Raw genomic sequence first — 14,885 nt, 5'->3', positions numbered from 1 at the left:
GCCGGGGCAGGTCCCGGCCCAGCATCTCTCCCCCCGCAGGCTGGCGCTCCTGTGGTTCCACACCGTGGTCCGCCCCTTCTTCGCCCTGGACGGCAGCGACAGCCGGGCGGGCCTGGAGGAGGCCAAGGAGATCCTGCGCAGGAAGGAGGCTGCCTACCCCAACTCCTCCCTCTTCATGTTCTTCAAGGGGCGCATCCAGCGACTCGAGGTACCGTGCCTTCCGTGTGAGTTCTGAATAAAGCCGCCTGCGGACCCGCCTGTAATTCTCGCCTGTGGACGAGCCTCACACGAGCCCCATGTCCCAGGCCAGGAACAGTCCGTGCCTTCCCTCGTGTCGTGGCCCCGAAGACGCGTCCAGGAGCCCGGGCTGTCAGCCCGCTGCCTGCTCCTGAGCCGGAGCCGCGGGCGGGGCAGGGGAGAGTGTAGGTTGTGAGCCGAGATTGGCACCGGGCGGCAGGCAGGAGCGTTAGAAAGTCTCTTAGATGAAGAACAGGAAACACACTTCATCTTCCGTGCAGTTCCTAGTAATCCACCTCCTGTGCCCGCGTGCCACCCGTGCGTCCACCCTCTCACCTGCCTGCTGTGCCCGCGTGCCATCTGTGCTGTCCACCCTCTCACCTACCTGCTGTGCCCGCGTGCCACCCGTGCGTCCACCCTCTCACCTGCCTGCTGTGCCCGCGTGCCATCTGTGCTGTCCACACACACTTCATCTTCCGTGCAGTTCCTAGTAACCTGCCTGCTGTGCCCGCGTGCCACCCGTGCGTCCACCCATCCAGTCCCCAGGGCAGCCGGTGGCATAGATGTAAAATGTCATCCACTTTCTATCGAAAGAAGAGAAGGGGCCCTGCTGGTTGGGTCAGTGGTTAGGGTGCCGCCAAGGGCATGGACCTCGGTTTCGGGCTCAATCCCGGGCCTGGTAAGGGCGTGTGCAGGAGGCAGCTAACCGATGTGTCTCTCACGCCCATGTTTCTCTGTCTCCCTCTCCCACTCTCCCTAAAAACCAATGGAAAGTTATCCTCGGGCGAAGATTCGCCCAAGAACGAAGGGAAGGGTCCCGAGGCTTCGGGCTCCCAGCACACCAGCCGCGAGCCAGGCTGTGACTCCAGGCACTGAACATGCCCTGACGGGGTGCGGGCAGGGGCTGTCCCTCCTTGGACCTCATTTTCCGTCTCCTGCTTGAGGACACGAGGGTTTGAACAAAAATGAATTGTCGGTGAGACATCGTGCCTGTGAAGGGAGGCGGCTGTGCGCTGGGTGAGCCCATGGCTCCCCAATGGAGCAGCGAATCAGCAAGAGGTTCTGACGACCTGGGCCCTCCCGTGACCCTGACGGCCCTCCAGTGACCCTCACGGCCCTCCCGTGCCCCTCACCGCCCGGCACTGACGCTCACGGCCCTCCCGTGACCCTCACGGCCCTCCAGTGACCCTCACGGCCCTCCCGTGACCCTGACGTCACCTTCCCCAGGCCCCTCCCCCCAGGGTCCTGCTGCCTGGGAGGTTCTGTTGGGAGGTGGGGAGGCGCTCACATCTCCCCCGGCCTGTGGTCCTGTCTCGGACCCTCCGCCTCTCCTGCCGGGCCTTCCATGGCCCTTGGGACCTTGGAAAAGAGGCTCTAGTGCTCTCTCTCGAGACTGAACGATGAAGTCGCGTTTTTCACTGGTGCTCCCGTCCCGGGATGAGTGCTTTTGTTGTTGTGTTGTTCATCCTGCCCTGAGGGTGTTTTCCTCTGATGCTTAGAGAGAGTGGAAGGGGGGGAGAGAAGGAAACGTGGATGTGTGAGAGACACGTCGATTGGTCGCCTCCCTGCACATCCCGACTGGGGCCAGGGAGGAGCCTGCAGCCGAGGGACCTGCCCTCGATGGGAATCGAACCCAGGACCCTTCGTCCGCGGGCCCATGCTCTATCCACTGAGCCACACCGGCCAGGGCTATGTTGCTCTTTCGCTGTGAGCTCACTATTGTGGCAGGAACAGCGAAGGGGACGTGGATCCTTCCGGCGATGAGTTTATCGGAGAGAAAAGAGCCAGAGGCCCTGAGGGCTCACAGCCATGCTGCTGGCCAAGGTGCCCCACGCTGGGGGCAGGGCCAGGCCCCGGGCTCTGGCTCCTTGACCCTCCTCGGAGCTGCTGCTGGCAGCGTTTCCTGTGTCGCTGACGAGCGAGCCTGGTCTGGTCTCAGAGCAGCAGCCCTGCGGCTGGTTATTTATAGGAGCAGGAAAGGGCGGTGCGGGGAGAGTCGCTCCCTGGCATCTGTTCATTCCTTTCATCGGAGGCCTCCCTCCCGTCCTGCGGGCTCTCTTCACTCCCTCAGGCACCAGGCACTTGGGTGCCTTCATTCTTAGACCCGCACAGTGAGGGGGCTTTATTCCGGCGGAGGGTGTCTCTGTCGTTACTCCCGTATCGGGCGGTTTGATGACTGCCCGCTGAAGGAGGAGCTGATCGTAACATCGCCAATACGTTAGGTGCACTTGTCGATTGCTAGACTTCACCCCGTCTGTGCTGCTGTCGGAGGGGGATCCCTGAGCTCACTGTGCCCAAGGGGCCGAGCCTGCCTGCCTGCCCTGCCCTGCCCTGGCGTGGGGTTAAGTGCATAACCTGTTGTCAGAGTCCTTGCGGCCGCGCCTCTAAGTGGATGATTCTGCGGCTGCAGCACTAATGCTGAGTCACCCGTGAGTGAGCGGCTGTCACGTGTCCTTCTGCGTGTTACAGGGGACAGTGCGGGTTCTCGTCACTGAGCGACTTTGCACAAATAAGCCAGCGGTCCTTACGTTGTTTTACTTCAGATCATTCGATCTTCCCTCCACACACGCGAGACTTGATGCAGTTGTGTTTGCAAATCGAATGTGGACGTGTGAGCGTCGTTTTTGTGAATAGCTGGTGCGCAGTTAATGGTAGTGACCTGACATTTCCCCAGGGGGAATCGCTGTTGGGATCCTGGGCTGTGGTTCCTTCCCTGCGACTTCACAGCATTGCACGTGACGGCAGGGGCTGCAAGTAAATAGCTCAGCGGGTTTTCCTCGAGTTGTTTCCTTGGTCAGAGCTTCCGTGGTGTCATTAGTAAAATCAGAGAGAGTCCAGATCCCTGTCTGCATCTGCCGTAAAAATGGCATCTACAAAAGCTGTGTAGCAAACGATATCTAATGCTTCAACGTTAGGGCCTCCTCTAAAGTGAAAGGTGGGGGTAAAGCGAGGATGCATCCGGCCGGCGTGGCTCCGTGGTTGAGCATCAACCTATGAACAAGGGCATGTGCCCTTGGCTGGAATCGAACCCAGGACCCTTCAGTCCGCAGGCCAATGCTCTGTCCACTGAGGCAAACCAGCCAGGGCCCCCCAAGATCAGTTTTGTTTTAAATTATTTGGGTGAAAAGTAAGGGGAGCTGTATTTCCACTGTTTCAATAACTGCTGGTGCTGATTCCTCGGTCAGCGATCGGAATGGAACTAGAACTGAATTTGAAGCTGTGCCTGCTCCTGGGATGATGTCATTACGATCTGATAATGGTCTCAGCACTTTCTATTTCTGTTTGAGTGCCTCTCGCAGCAAAAGTGTGGTACTTGTCCGTTTTTAAAGAAATATACCGTATTATTTTCTAAAGCTGGGTAACAAATTCCCACAACTCTGGTGGCATAAAAGCAACAGGAGTTCATTTTCTCATGGTTCTGGGCCAGGAGCCCAGCCAGCTGCCCGGGGGTGACGTCAGGTGTTGGGGGCTCAGGGGAGAGTCTTTCCTTGCCTCTTGCAGGCACTGGTGGCCGCCCGCATTCCCGGGCTTGTGGCCCCATCACTCCAATCTGCCTCTGGAGTCACTGCCTCCTCTTCTGTGTGTGTCGACTCTCTCTGCCTCCCTTTTGTTTTTATTGCTTTTAAATATATTTTTACTGATGTCAGAGAGGAAGGGAGATGGAGAGAGAGAGAGACATTAATGATGAGAGAGAATCATTGATAGGCTGCCTCCTGCACGCCCCACATGGAATCGAGCCCACAACCCGGGCACGTGCCCTGACCGGGAATCAGACTGTGACCTCCTGGTTCATAGTCGACCACTGAGCCACACCGGCCGGGCTTCCCAGGAGCCTTTGAGCCACTCTCTTCCACGCGCTCAGCGGTTTATAACGACTGTTAAGGAGACGCTGGGAATGAAGCAGTTGTGGTGCGATGACGGGCAGCGTGACGGGCTTTCCTCTCCCCGCAGTGTCAGATCAACAGTGCCTTGGCCTCCTTCCACACGGCCCTGGAGCTCGCCGTGGACCAGAGGGAGATCCAGCACGTCTGTCTGTACGAGATCGGTGAGTGCGAGGGCCGGAGTGCGAGGGCCGGAGTGCGAGGGCCGGGCCTTCGGTCGGGAAACGGCGTGTTCCCGGCTCAGCCGCGCCGGCTCCTGTCCCGAGTGTGACCTCGCTCTCCTGGGCGCCTCCTTCGTAGGGCTTCTCCGCCTGCGTCCTCATCGAGTGCTGCCGCCTCTGGGTCGTAGAGGACGCAGCTAACGTAGCACAAGCAATGCCGCTTGTCTCCGTGGTTCTCATGGTTTCTTTTTAAAAAAAATATGTTTTATTGCTTTGTAGCGAGAGAGAGAAAGGGGGAGAGAGAGAGAAATATCGATGAGAGAGAGAGAGAGAGAGAGAGAGAGAAATATCGATGAGAGACATCATGAAAATATATTTTATTGATTTTTCACAGAGAGGAAGGGAGAGAGAGAGAGAGAAATATCGATGAGAGAGAGAGAGAGAGAGAGAGAGAGAAATATCGATGAGAGAGACAGCATGGATCGCTGCCTCCTGCACGCCCTCTGCTGGGGATGGAGCCTGCGACCTCCTGGTTCATAGGTGGATGCTCAGCTGCCACCCCCCCACTCTCCCCAGCTGGGCTCATTGTGTCTTTATACTTGATTCTTCATGAGATTTTGAATTTAGGATAATGGGTTGTCAGCGTTAGTCATTGTTACTGAATGGACTGGAACCATTTGTAAATACCTTATCGCTTGCACATTAGAATTCGAATTCGACACAGTTTCCTGCTCCTGCCACCGAGTCCCTCTGTGGCCTTGTGGCATGGCTGTCCCTGTGCCGGCCCACCCTGGACAGGACTCTGTGCTCGGGGCCATCTTACCCTGTCGGCCACACGTGGGAGTGTTTTATAGAAATCCCTGCCGCACATTCCCTCTTTACTGCGTCACCGGCTGTGACGTCTTAATCAAAATGGCACACTGAAAATATTTAAGAAAAAAAAGTAATTTTATTTTTACTTATTTATCTTTTTAATCCTTCCGTTGATTTTTAGAGAGAGTGAGAGAGAGGGAAGGACAGAGAGAAACATCGATGTGAGAGAAACACATCGATTGGTTGTCTCCTGCACGCACCCTGCTGAATACATGCCCTTGACCGGAATCGAACCCGGGACCCTTTGGCCTACAGGCTGACGCTCTATCCACTGAGCCAAACCGGCTAGGGCGAGAACAAAATAATTTTGAAAGCGTTTTCAGGTGGTGTGCACACAGCACTCACAGAGGAGATGACAGGGCGGAGGTGTCGCCGGGCCGGGCTATGGGCGCACACGGAGCTGGTGGCTGCCCTGCCCCTGCTCCCTCCCAGGCTGGTGCAGCCGATCCTCAGGTGGTGTGCACACAGCACTCACAGAGGAGATGACGGGGCGGAGGTGTCGCCGGGCCGGGCTGTGGGCGCACACGGAGCTGGTGGCCGCACTGACCCTGCTCCCTCCCAGGCTGGTGCAGCCGATCGAGCTGAGCTAGGCCTGCTCCCTCCCAGGCTGGTGCAGCCGATTGAGCTGAGCCTGCTCCCTCCACGGAGCTGGTGGCTGCCCTGCCCCTGCTCCCTCCCAGGCTGGTGCAGCCGATCGAGCTGAGCTAGGCCTGCTCTCTCCCAGCTGGTGCAGCCGATCGATCGAGCTGCCCTGACCCTGCTCTCTCCCAGGCTGGTGCAGCATGATCGAGCTGAACTTCCAGGACGCGTTTGGCTCCTTCGAGAGGCTGAAGAACGAGTCCCGGTGGTCGCAGTGCTACTACGCCTACCTGACCGCCGGTGAGTGCGACTCTGCAGAACACGCGCTATTTCAGCACTGCCTGTCCCTGTGGCAGCAACGTCTCCGGTCATACCGTCCGCAGAGGGAGAATCCCGGCAAGAGGAGGCGGGGCTCTGTGCTTCGTCTGTGTTTTGTGCTGTCGCATGGCCAGCAGCATAATGCTGGGCTCACTGCCCATTTCAGCAACACACACCTCCCCGCCCTGCCTCCCTCTGGGCTGGTCACGTCCGTGTCTCGGGATGCTTGTTGCCCTAAGCAGCCTCACCCTACCTCTACCCTCTGCTGCATTTTCTAAAATACGTTTATTTATTGGGGATTGAAAGCATTTTTAGGAATCCAGCACGTCTTTCTCATTGCGTTTCTGTCCTTCAAGTGGCTCAGGCTCTGAGTAGTCGCTCCCACCTTGTGTTTCCTGTGGACCCTGTTGTATGTACAGTCACGGTGCAGAGCACGCGCTGTTCCCACACTGCGGGTCCCCGTACTTCCTGCCATGGCCTGAGGGGGGAGAGAGAGAGAGAGAGAAAGAGAGAGAGATGCTGCCCCCTGGTGGAACCGCCCCGGGAAACGGCTGTTAAATCCTGACGGCCGGCCGGCAGGAGGCACAGTCCTTTGTGTCACCGTCTGGTAACCCGTCTGCGCCCGTTTGTTGATGTGGCCGCATTTCCAAGTGCCACCAGCCCAGGTCACCCTGAGAGCACTTCCCTCCGACACGTGAGAATAAACGGCGTTTCTCAGTTTGCCAGGGGGCCGCCGGCGACGTGGACGGCGCGCAAGCCATCTTCAAGGAGGTGCAGAAGCTCTTCAAGAGGAAGAACAACCAGATCGAGCAGTTCTCGGTGAAGAAGGTGTGTGGGGCCTGTGGGCGGGTGTTGCTGGGGACGGGCTTTTGCGGCCGACACCACCTATCGGGTCCTAGGGCTTTCAATTGACAGCTGGCAGCCTCCGTGCCCGGCAAGCGCGGCTCACCCCGGGGAGGGTTCGCGGCCTGGTCGGAGTTCTGCTCCGAGTGCGGTGCGTGGTGTGGGGCGGGTCACGGAGCAGTCGTGGGGGTTTGAGGGAGAGGAGGTCTCGCAGACCCTCCAGAGCCGACGCGCACACCTGGGGGGAAGCATCGTCCGGAGGGTTAGGTCGCTCAGAAGACAAGTAGGCGGGCCCTGGGCCAGGACAGCGAACACATCACATTCTTTTAAAATATTTTTTATTTGATTTCAGAGAGGAAGGGAAGGGGGGAGAGAGATGGAAACATCAAAGGTGAGAGAGAATCATTGATCAGCTGCCTCCTACACGCCCTACACTCGGAATCGAGCCCACAACCCCGGGCACGTGCCCTGACCGGGAATTGAACCCTGACCTCCTGGTTCATAGGTCGATGCTCCCCGCTGAGCCACGCCGGCCGGGCCAGATCACATTTCGACCTGATTAAGAAAATTACTCACATCCCGTGTACGACAGACAGGCCCGGGGCTGCGGGGCAGCGTCCCTAATGTGTCCTGTACCTTAAAGAGTAAGAGTTGGCCTAGTTGCCGTGGGTCACGTGAGTCCTGGCCACATCCTGAGTGTCCCATGGTTTTCATTTCACGAATGTTTATCGAATGAGCACCCAGTGACTTAGTTTGAGGATGAACTAGACCAGTGATGGAACCTTTTGAGCTCGGCGTGTCAGCATTTTGAAAAACCCTAACTTAACTCTGGTGCCGTGTCACATATAGAAATGTTTTGATATTTGCAACCATAGTAAAACAAAGACATATTTTTGATATTTATTTTATATATTTAAATGCCATTCAACAAAGAAAAATCAACCAAAAAAATGAGTACGCGTGTCATAGGTTCGCCATCACTGAACTAGACTGTAGTGTGCGAGGCCCCGAGAGCACTGAGCTAGGCAGGAAATGAGAAATTCCACAAACCGCCACTAGCCTGCTCCCCGGCTCCCCTCCCCTGACCCCCGCCCAGCCGCCTCCTCCAGGTCTAGAAGCCCCTCTCACCTGAACGGAAGGAAGTGCATCTGGTTTCATCCCCACCTTCCCAGGGTCCCTCCTGAGCCACGATGGCAGAGTGAGGCGAAGAATGAGAGGGAGGCGTCGTCTGCCAGTAGATTAGGGGCTGGAGCGTGAGCGTCTCCTACGGAAGGTGTTTGCCTCGTAGCGCTCGCTGTAGGAGGGGCTGGCTCAGGTCCTGTGATGTCTCCGAGCGTGAACGTCCTGTTTGAATCTGTTGTAAAGAAACGCGTGGCCTGACCGTGCCGACTCCTTGCAGGCGGAGCGGTTCCGGAAGCAGGCGCCCACCCGCGCGCTGTGCGTGCTGGCCTCCGTGGAAGTGCTGTACCTCTGGAAGGCCCTCCCCAACTGCTCCTTCCCCAGCCTGCAGAGGATGAGTCAAGGTAAAACCCAGAAACAAACCAAACCCAGCCCGGCCGGCGGGGCTCAGGGGCCGAGGGTCAGCCTACGAACCAGGAGGTCACGGTTCGATTCCCGGTCGGGGCACGTGCCGGGGTTGTGGGCTCGATCCCCAGTGTAAGGTGTGCAGGAGGCGGCCGATCCGTGATTCTCTCTCGTCGTTGATGTTTCTCTCTCTCCTTCTCCCTTCCTTTCTCTCTAAAAAATTCATAAAAACATTTAAAAGCCCCGTGCCGGTTTGGCTCAATGGATAGAGTGTCAGCCCGTGGACTGAAGGGGCCCAGGTTTGATTCAGTTACAGGCTCGACCCCTGGCCCTGGTCCGGGCGCGTGCAGGAGGCAGCCAGTCGATGTGTCTCTCTCACATCGACGTTTCTCTCTCTGTCTCTCCCTCCCTCCCTCCCACTCTCTAAAAATCAGTGGGGATGTATCCTCGGGTGAGAATCCGCAACAACAAAAGGTTGGTTTCTTAAGGGCAGAGGGTTTCTGTGTTGTTTCTGCTGAATCTCAAGTACCTGGGACTTCCCAGCACATAAGTGCTCAGGAAAGACCGAACGCAGGCCTGAGTGTGAACGGCACCCCTTTCCCCAAACGGCTGCTGCCCTGGGGTTCGTCCGTATTTTTTTATTTTTAAAGGGATTTCCCCTATTTTTAAAAAAATATGTTTTTATTGATTTCAGAGAGGAAGGGAAAGGGAGACAGAGAGAAACATCCATGATGAGAGAGAGTCATGGATCGGCTGCCTCCTGCACGCCCCCCACCAGGGATCGAGCCCACAACCCGGGCCTGTGCCCTGACGGGAATCGAACCTGACCTCCTGGTTCTCAGGCAGAATATGAACCGAGAGCGTGTAGACCAGTGGTCGGCACACTCATCAGTCAGCAGAGCCCAATACCAACAGCACAACGATTGCAATTTCTTCTGAGAGCCAAACTTTTTAAACTTAAACTATATAGGTAGGTACATTGTTATTAACTTAATTAGGGTACTCCTGAGGCTTAGGAAGAGCCACACTCAAGGGCCAAAAAGCCGCATGTGGCTCGCGAGCCGCAGTTTGCCGACCAGTGGTGTAGACAGTGGAAGACTCGCTGTGGGTGATGCGTGGGAACTAAGGTCGTGCCCCTCCGCCCTCTGCTCTCCAGCCTGCCATGAGGTGGACGACGCCGGGGCCGTGGGGCTGAAGCACCTGCTGCTGGGGGCCATCCACAAGTGTCTGGGCAACACGGAGGACGCCGCCCAGGTAAGCGGCCGCGGAGGGGCGGGGCTAGGACCTGTTACGTGCGGGGGGTGGGGGGTAAGAAGAGGCACCCGCACACCCAGCCTCCCCGCACGCGGGCTTCACCCCTACGCTGCCCGGGTGCTGGTTGGTGCCAGGTTTAGTGCAGCCCCGGGTTCCTGCAACGGTCTGTACACGCAGCCTCCTTCACACTCAGCCTCCTTCACACGCGGCCTCCTTCACATGCGGCCTCCTGTACACGCAGCCTCCTTCACACCAGGCCTCCTTCACACGCAGCCTCCTTCACACCCGGCCTCCTTCACACGCAGCCTCCTTCACACGCGGCCTCCTTCACACGCGGCCTCCTTCACACCCAGCCTACTTCACACGCGGCCTCCTTCACACCCGGCCTCCTTCACACGTAGCCTTCACACGCGGCCTCCTTCACACGTGGCCTCCTTCACATGCGGCCTCCTTCACACCCAGCCTACTTCACACACAGCCTCCTTCCTACCAACAACGACAGTCTCAGTTGGAGGAGGGCGAGTGTGAACACAGTGTGGAAGGAGCAGAGTGAAGTCTCACAGTTAAATGCAAATGTGTGTTTAGCAGCCCTGGCTGGTGCTGCTCAGTGGTTAGAGCGTTGGCCCGTGTACCGAAGGGTCTCGGTTTGATTCCTGGTCAAGGGCACATGCCTGGCTTGCAGGTTCCCCATCCCTGGCCGTGATTGAGGTGCGTGTGGGAGGCAACCAATCCATGTGTCTCTCCCACATCGATGTTTCTCTTTCTGTCTCTCTCTCCTCCCCTCCTCCCTCCTCCCTCCTTCCCTCCATCTCTCTCTAAAAAAGCAATGGGGATAATGTTCTCGGGTGAGGATTAACAAAAAACAAAAAGCATCAGGTCAGCGTGCGTTCACTTTTCCCGCCTCTGTAGCCGCAGGTCCCCGGCGCGTGGCCGTCCTGAAGCGGGGAACCTGGGATGGGCCTTGAGTGGGACACGGAACCTCGTTGAGGCAGTCGATTCGACCAGTGACGTGTGTCTTTCTTTCAGTTCTTCCAGCGCGCTGCGAAGGATGAGCTGTGTCGTCAGAATAACCTGTACGTCCAGCCGTACGCCTGCTATGAGCTGGGCTGTCTCCTGTTAGACAAGCCAGAGGTAAGACCTCACGTGTTTTCTTGAAGTTCATCACCGGGAACGTGCAAGCACGCAGGCAAAAGCAGCCTTCGTTTAAGGCAGCGGTTCTCAACCTGTGGGTCGCGACCCCTTTGGGGGGCGAACGACCCTTTCACAGGGGTCGCCTAAGACCATCGGAAAACACATATATAATTACATATTGTTTTTGTGATTAATCACTATGCTTTAATTATGTTCAATTTGTAACAATGAAAATACATCCTGCATATCAGATATTTACATTACGATTCATAACAGTAGCAAAATTACAGTTATGAAGTAGCAACAAAAATAATTTTATGGTTGGGGGTCACCACAACATGAGGAACTGTATTAAGGAGGGGCTGTTTGTTTTTATTTCCCATAAGGAGAGTCCAAGCAGCCACGAATTCTATCTGTTTAGGAAATAATGTCTTCTCTGGAATGAGATTTTTGGGCAAAAACTTACTTGAGGGGGAATCGAGGCCATTTTCAGGGAGGAAGGTGGGTCGTGGTGTGGCTTGTGCTTGAGGATCCGCTGCCATGTACCTTCCTGTGCCCCCGGCTCGGCCCCTCAACCAGCACCTTCCTCCTCGTCTATAAATCAGGATTAAAAAGTACCCGTCTCGCCAATGTAATGAAGATCGTGGTGAGAATAAATGAGATGACGCGTATGATTACTTTAAAAACGTTAGAATACCTTACATGTTAACTTGATAATTCCTATGAAGATGTATATATATAAGCATAATGGGGCGGGTTTCTTTAAAAAATAGGATTTCAGTGGTGCTGGATTTGCTTGCTGCCTTCTTTTGGGAGCTCAATGACATGATACTAGTTTTGCAAAATTCTAATTTTTAGCAAGTTCCACTCGGTTTCCAAATATGTGGGCTTCCTAAAAGTTGAGTTACGAACCCACGGAAACCTGATTGTCGCATAACCCTTACCCTTAAACACATAACGAGGCATAACTTACCGACGTCAATAAGCCTTTAATTGTCACCAATCTTAGGTTCTTTTAGGAAGACCTTCACCTGCACTATTCTAACTCTTCTCAGTTGTTTTTGTTTATGGGCTGACAGTGAAGGTTGTGAAAAATTGTTCATGGAGTAACGTCTTGATGTAAATCTATTGACATCGTTGGGTTAAGGGAAAGTTGAGTCTTCATTGAATGAGCAGTCCACTCGCCTCCGTGACTGAATTGTCTGAATTAGCATAGCCTCCTGTTACAACCTTTTCCGCGTGAGCAGGCGGAGGTGTTAAGAATCTGTGTTTGTCTTCACAGACGGTAGCAAGAGGCAGAGCCCTCCTTCTCCAGGCAAAGGTAAGCATCCCGAGTCTTCCCGCCCCGGCCCTGTCCTCTGCACACGGAGTCTGAACTCAAGAGATTTGGGGAAATGGTGGTCTGGTTGCTATTTCTGGAAAGGAAAAGGGGCGATCGTTGAATCAGCAAGCACTTGAGTTTTAAGTGACATTACCAGTATCATAAGACACTCCGTGAGCGCGCTCATCCTGCCTTATACACCCTCTTCTTATTTGAGTAGAAAGTAACTTGACGTTTCATAACCACGTTCCCGATTAAAGAATTTCTCACGGCCGCTTACATGGAGCGCCACGTAAGACCACGGTGTCAGGAGTCACACGAGGAAAACATCACAGAGACGCATTAATGCAGTTAGCATTCTTTTTTCTTTTAAATATTATTTTTATTGATTTTAGAGAGGAAGGAAGAGAGAGAAAGATAGAAACATCAATGATGAGAGAGAATCATTGATCGGCTGCCTCCTGCACACCCTCACTGAGGATCAAGCCTATAACCCAGGCATGTGCCCTTGACGGGAATCGAATCTGGGACCTTTCAGTCCACAGGCCGACACTGTATCCACTGAGCCACACCAGCTAGGGCTGCAGTTAGCATTCTTTAAAAAGGTCACACCCTGGCTGGTTTGGCTCCATGGACAGAGTGTTGGCCTGCAGACTGAAGGGTCCGGGGGTCGATTCCAGGTCAGGACACCTGCCCAAGTTGCAGGCTTGATCCCCCAATAGGGGGTGTGCAGGAAGCAGCCAATCCATGACTCTCTCTCATCATGGATCTTTCTCTCTCTCCCTCTCCCTTCCTCCCTGAAATCAATAAAAGATTATTTTTTTTTAAAAAATCCCAAAGCTCAGCGATTGGGAAATAAAACCAAGTGGTGCAGAGCCTTTGGCGGGAGTGGGCGGGGTGTCCCTGGGACAGACAGAACTTGGGTCACCCCGCGGTGCCTTGCTTGTTCTTCCAGGAGGATTTCTCTGGCTACGACTTTGAGAACAGACTGCACGTGCGCATCCACGCGGCGCTGGCCTCCCTGCGGGAGCTGGTCCCGCAGTGACGGGCGGGGCTCCCGCGTCCCCCCTCCAGGTTATGCCCCTGGGGCCAGAGGCAGAGGCTGGAAGCAGAGGACGCGGCTCCTCGAGGACTGGCCTTCCCCCGCCGCCGCCGCCTGCGCAGGGACAGACGCTTCCCCGGTTAGGCCGCCGTAGTGGAGATCTAGCTCCAAAAAACAGCAATGAGATCATAGTCCTTGTAACCAACGCCTGGGGAGGGGCTAAGTGACCTTGTTCAGACACTTTAGTTTTGTGATTTATTATTTTTAAAATAAAAACCAAGCTCCACACTCAACCTGCGATCTTGTGGACACGCCGACCGTAAGCACACGTTTGCCGGGCCACACCGAGAGGTGCCTGTGCGGCTGGTGACGGCGTCGCTGCGGCAGTTGCGTTGTGTTTTGGGGAAAAGGAAGTGCTTCCGGTGTTTTGCTTTGCCCTCGCGCCGCCCCTGTGAAGAGCGTGCCACAGATATTCCTGTCCCCGCAGCCCAGACCACGAAACTCAGGCACAGAAGGCGAATTGATTACCCCAATTAGTTCTTCCTGTTACCAGTGGACCCGTCTCCGGAGCAGGAAGCGAATATTCCTTTATTGTAAAAAGTATATGTTAAGAACCCAGGGTTCCTTGTTTTCCTTATTAAAAAAAACAATTGCTCTTCAGCTGAAGTTGTCTCGTCAAAGTATTTATCTCCAGGCTGTCCGCAGCGTGTTTCCGAGGGATGGAGCCATCGGAAGGCTTCGCTGGGCTACCTCCTGGCCGGGGTGTCCTAACTTCCCCCTGCGCTCAGGTCATTGGATGTAACAGGAGTTCAGAGTTATTTTCAATCCTTTGTCGCTCATTGTAATTGCCATTTAATTGCACCTTTGTCCAGGGCTGCACACCCGTGGTTTTGAAGAATCAAAATACCTCAGTCCCACCCTAGCTGGTTTGGCCTGCAGACGGAAGGGTCCCGGGTTCAATTCCTAGTCCGGGCACATGTCCTGTCTGGGTTGTGGGCTCCATCCCCAGTAGGGGGCGTGCAGGAGGCAGCCGATCAAGGATTCTCTCTCACTATTGATGCTTCTGTATCTCTCTCCCTTCCTCCCTGAAATCAATAAAAATCTATTTTGAAAAAATACCTCAGTCCCTTAAGGGTTTCTGCCATGATTGTGTGGCTCAGTTGGCTCAATCGTAAGGGTCGATTTTTTTAAAAGTTTATATCGAGCTGAAGTGTGTCATCTTGGAGTGTCATTTATTTACACATCGGCCGGGGTTCTTGTTCCAGCATCTAGAAGGGTTCAGCAATCTGGAGAAGGGCTGTGTGTAACTTAATAAAGAGTCCAGAGACGAAGCATAATTTTGAAAGGCATTTGGGGGCCAGAGGAGCCTAAGATTTCCTCGTCTCAGGACCCCTTGCTTTTTATTAACACAATTTGTCCTAAGGTGGAGATAAACACTTCAAAGGGTAAGGTTTCCGTATACTCAAGCATGGTCGGAATGGGGGAATTTGCCTATGGCTGTTCAGGTGTTTGGCCAGTAGGAGGCAGTAACATGTAGATTAGGATGCCCTTTTAGCCATTCCCAGATGATTCGGCCCTTGCTGACATGCTGGAATTGGCTCCCGGCACATGTCCTTTTAGCCGAAGCGTGATCTTACGCAATGTTCACACTTGATGCTGCTTCTCCACATTCAACATGGGAGGGGCCGCGTAGACTGCAGGCAGGTTCAATCTACTTCATC

The 14,885-nt window shown here is 54.9% G+C and overlaps 1 protein-coding gene across 5 annotated transcripts in view; it reads left to right on the top strand.

Annotated features, from left to right (window-relative positions):
• Nucleotides 1-13,824, top strand: part of TTC39C (tetratricopeptide repeat domain 39C) — a 54,371-nt gene extending 40,547 nt beyond the window's left edge. For 2 of the 5 annotated variants that reach the window (XM_014546153.1, XM_005874311.2), the window contains 9 exons: nucleotides 40-208; nucleotides 4,189-4,282; nucleotides 5,924-6,031; nucleotides 6,768-6,877; nucleotides 8,292-8,415; nucleotides 9,573-9,670; nucleotides 10,697-10,801; nucleotides 12,084-12,122; nucleotides 13,078-13,824. In XM_014546153.1, the coding sequence (XP_014401639.1) occupies nucleotides 40-208; nucleotides 4,189-4,282; nucleotides 5,924-6,031; nucleotides 6,768-6,877; nucleotides 8,292-8,415; nucleotides 9,573-9,670; nucleotides 10,697-10,801; nucleotides 12,084-12,122; nucleotides 13,078-13,167 (937 nt within the window). In that variant the 3' untranslated portion in view covers nucleotides 13,168-13,824. Of the gene's footprint in view, nucleotides 1-39; nucleotides 209-4,188; nucleotides 4,283-5,875; nucleotides 6,032-6,767; nucleotides 6,878-8,291; nucleotides 8,416-9,572; nucleotides 9,671-10,494; nucleotides 10,656-10,675; nucleotides 10,802-12,083; nucleotides 12,123-13,077 lie in introns of those variants that run through there. The other 3 variants (XM_014546156.1, XM_014546155.1, XM_014546154.1) reach the window with 3 other exon arrangements.
• Nucleotides 13,825-14,885: the final 1,061 nt, after the last annotated feature.

Source organism: Myotis brandtii, unplaced genomic scaffold (assembly GCF_000412655.1).
Source record: "Myotis brandtii unplaced genomic scaffold, ASM41265v1 scaffold433, whole genome shotgun sequence".
NCBI lineage: Eukaryota > Metazoa > Chordata > Mammalia > Chiroptera > Vespertilionidae > Myotis > Myotis brandtii.
The sequence above is the reverse complement of the archived record's forward strand: the minus strand, read 5'-3'. Positions and strand labels throughout refer to the sequence as shown.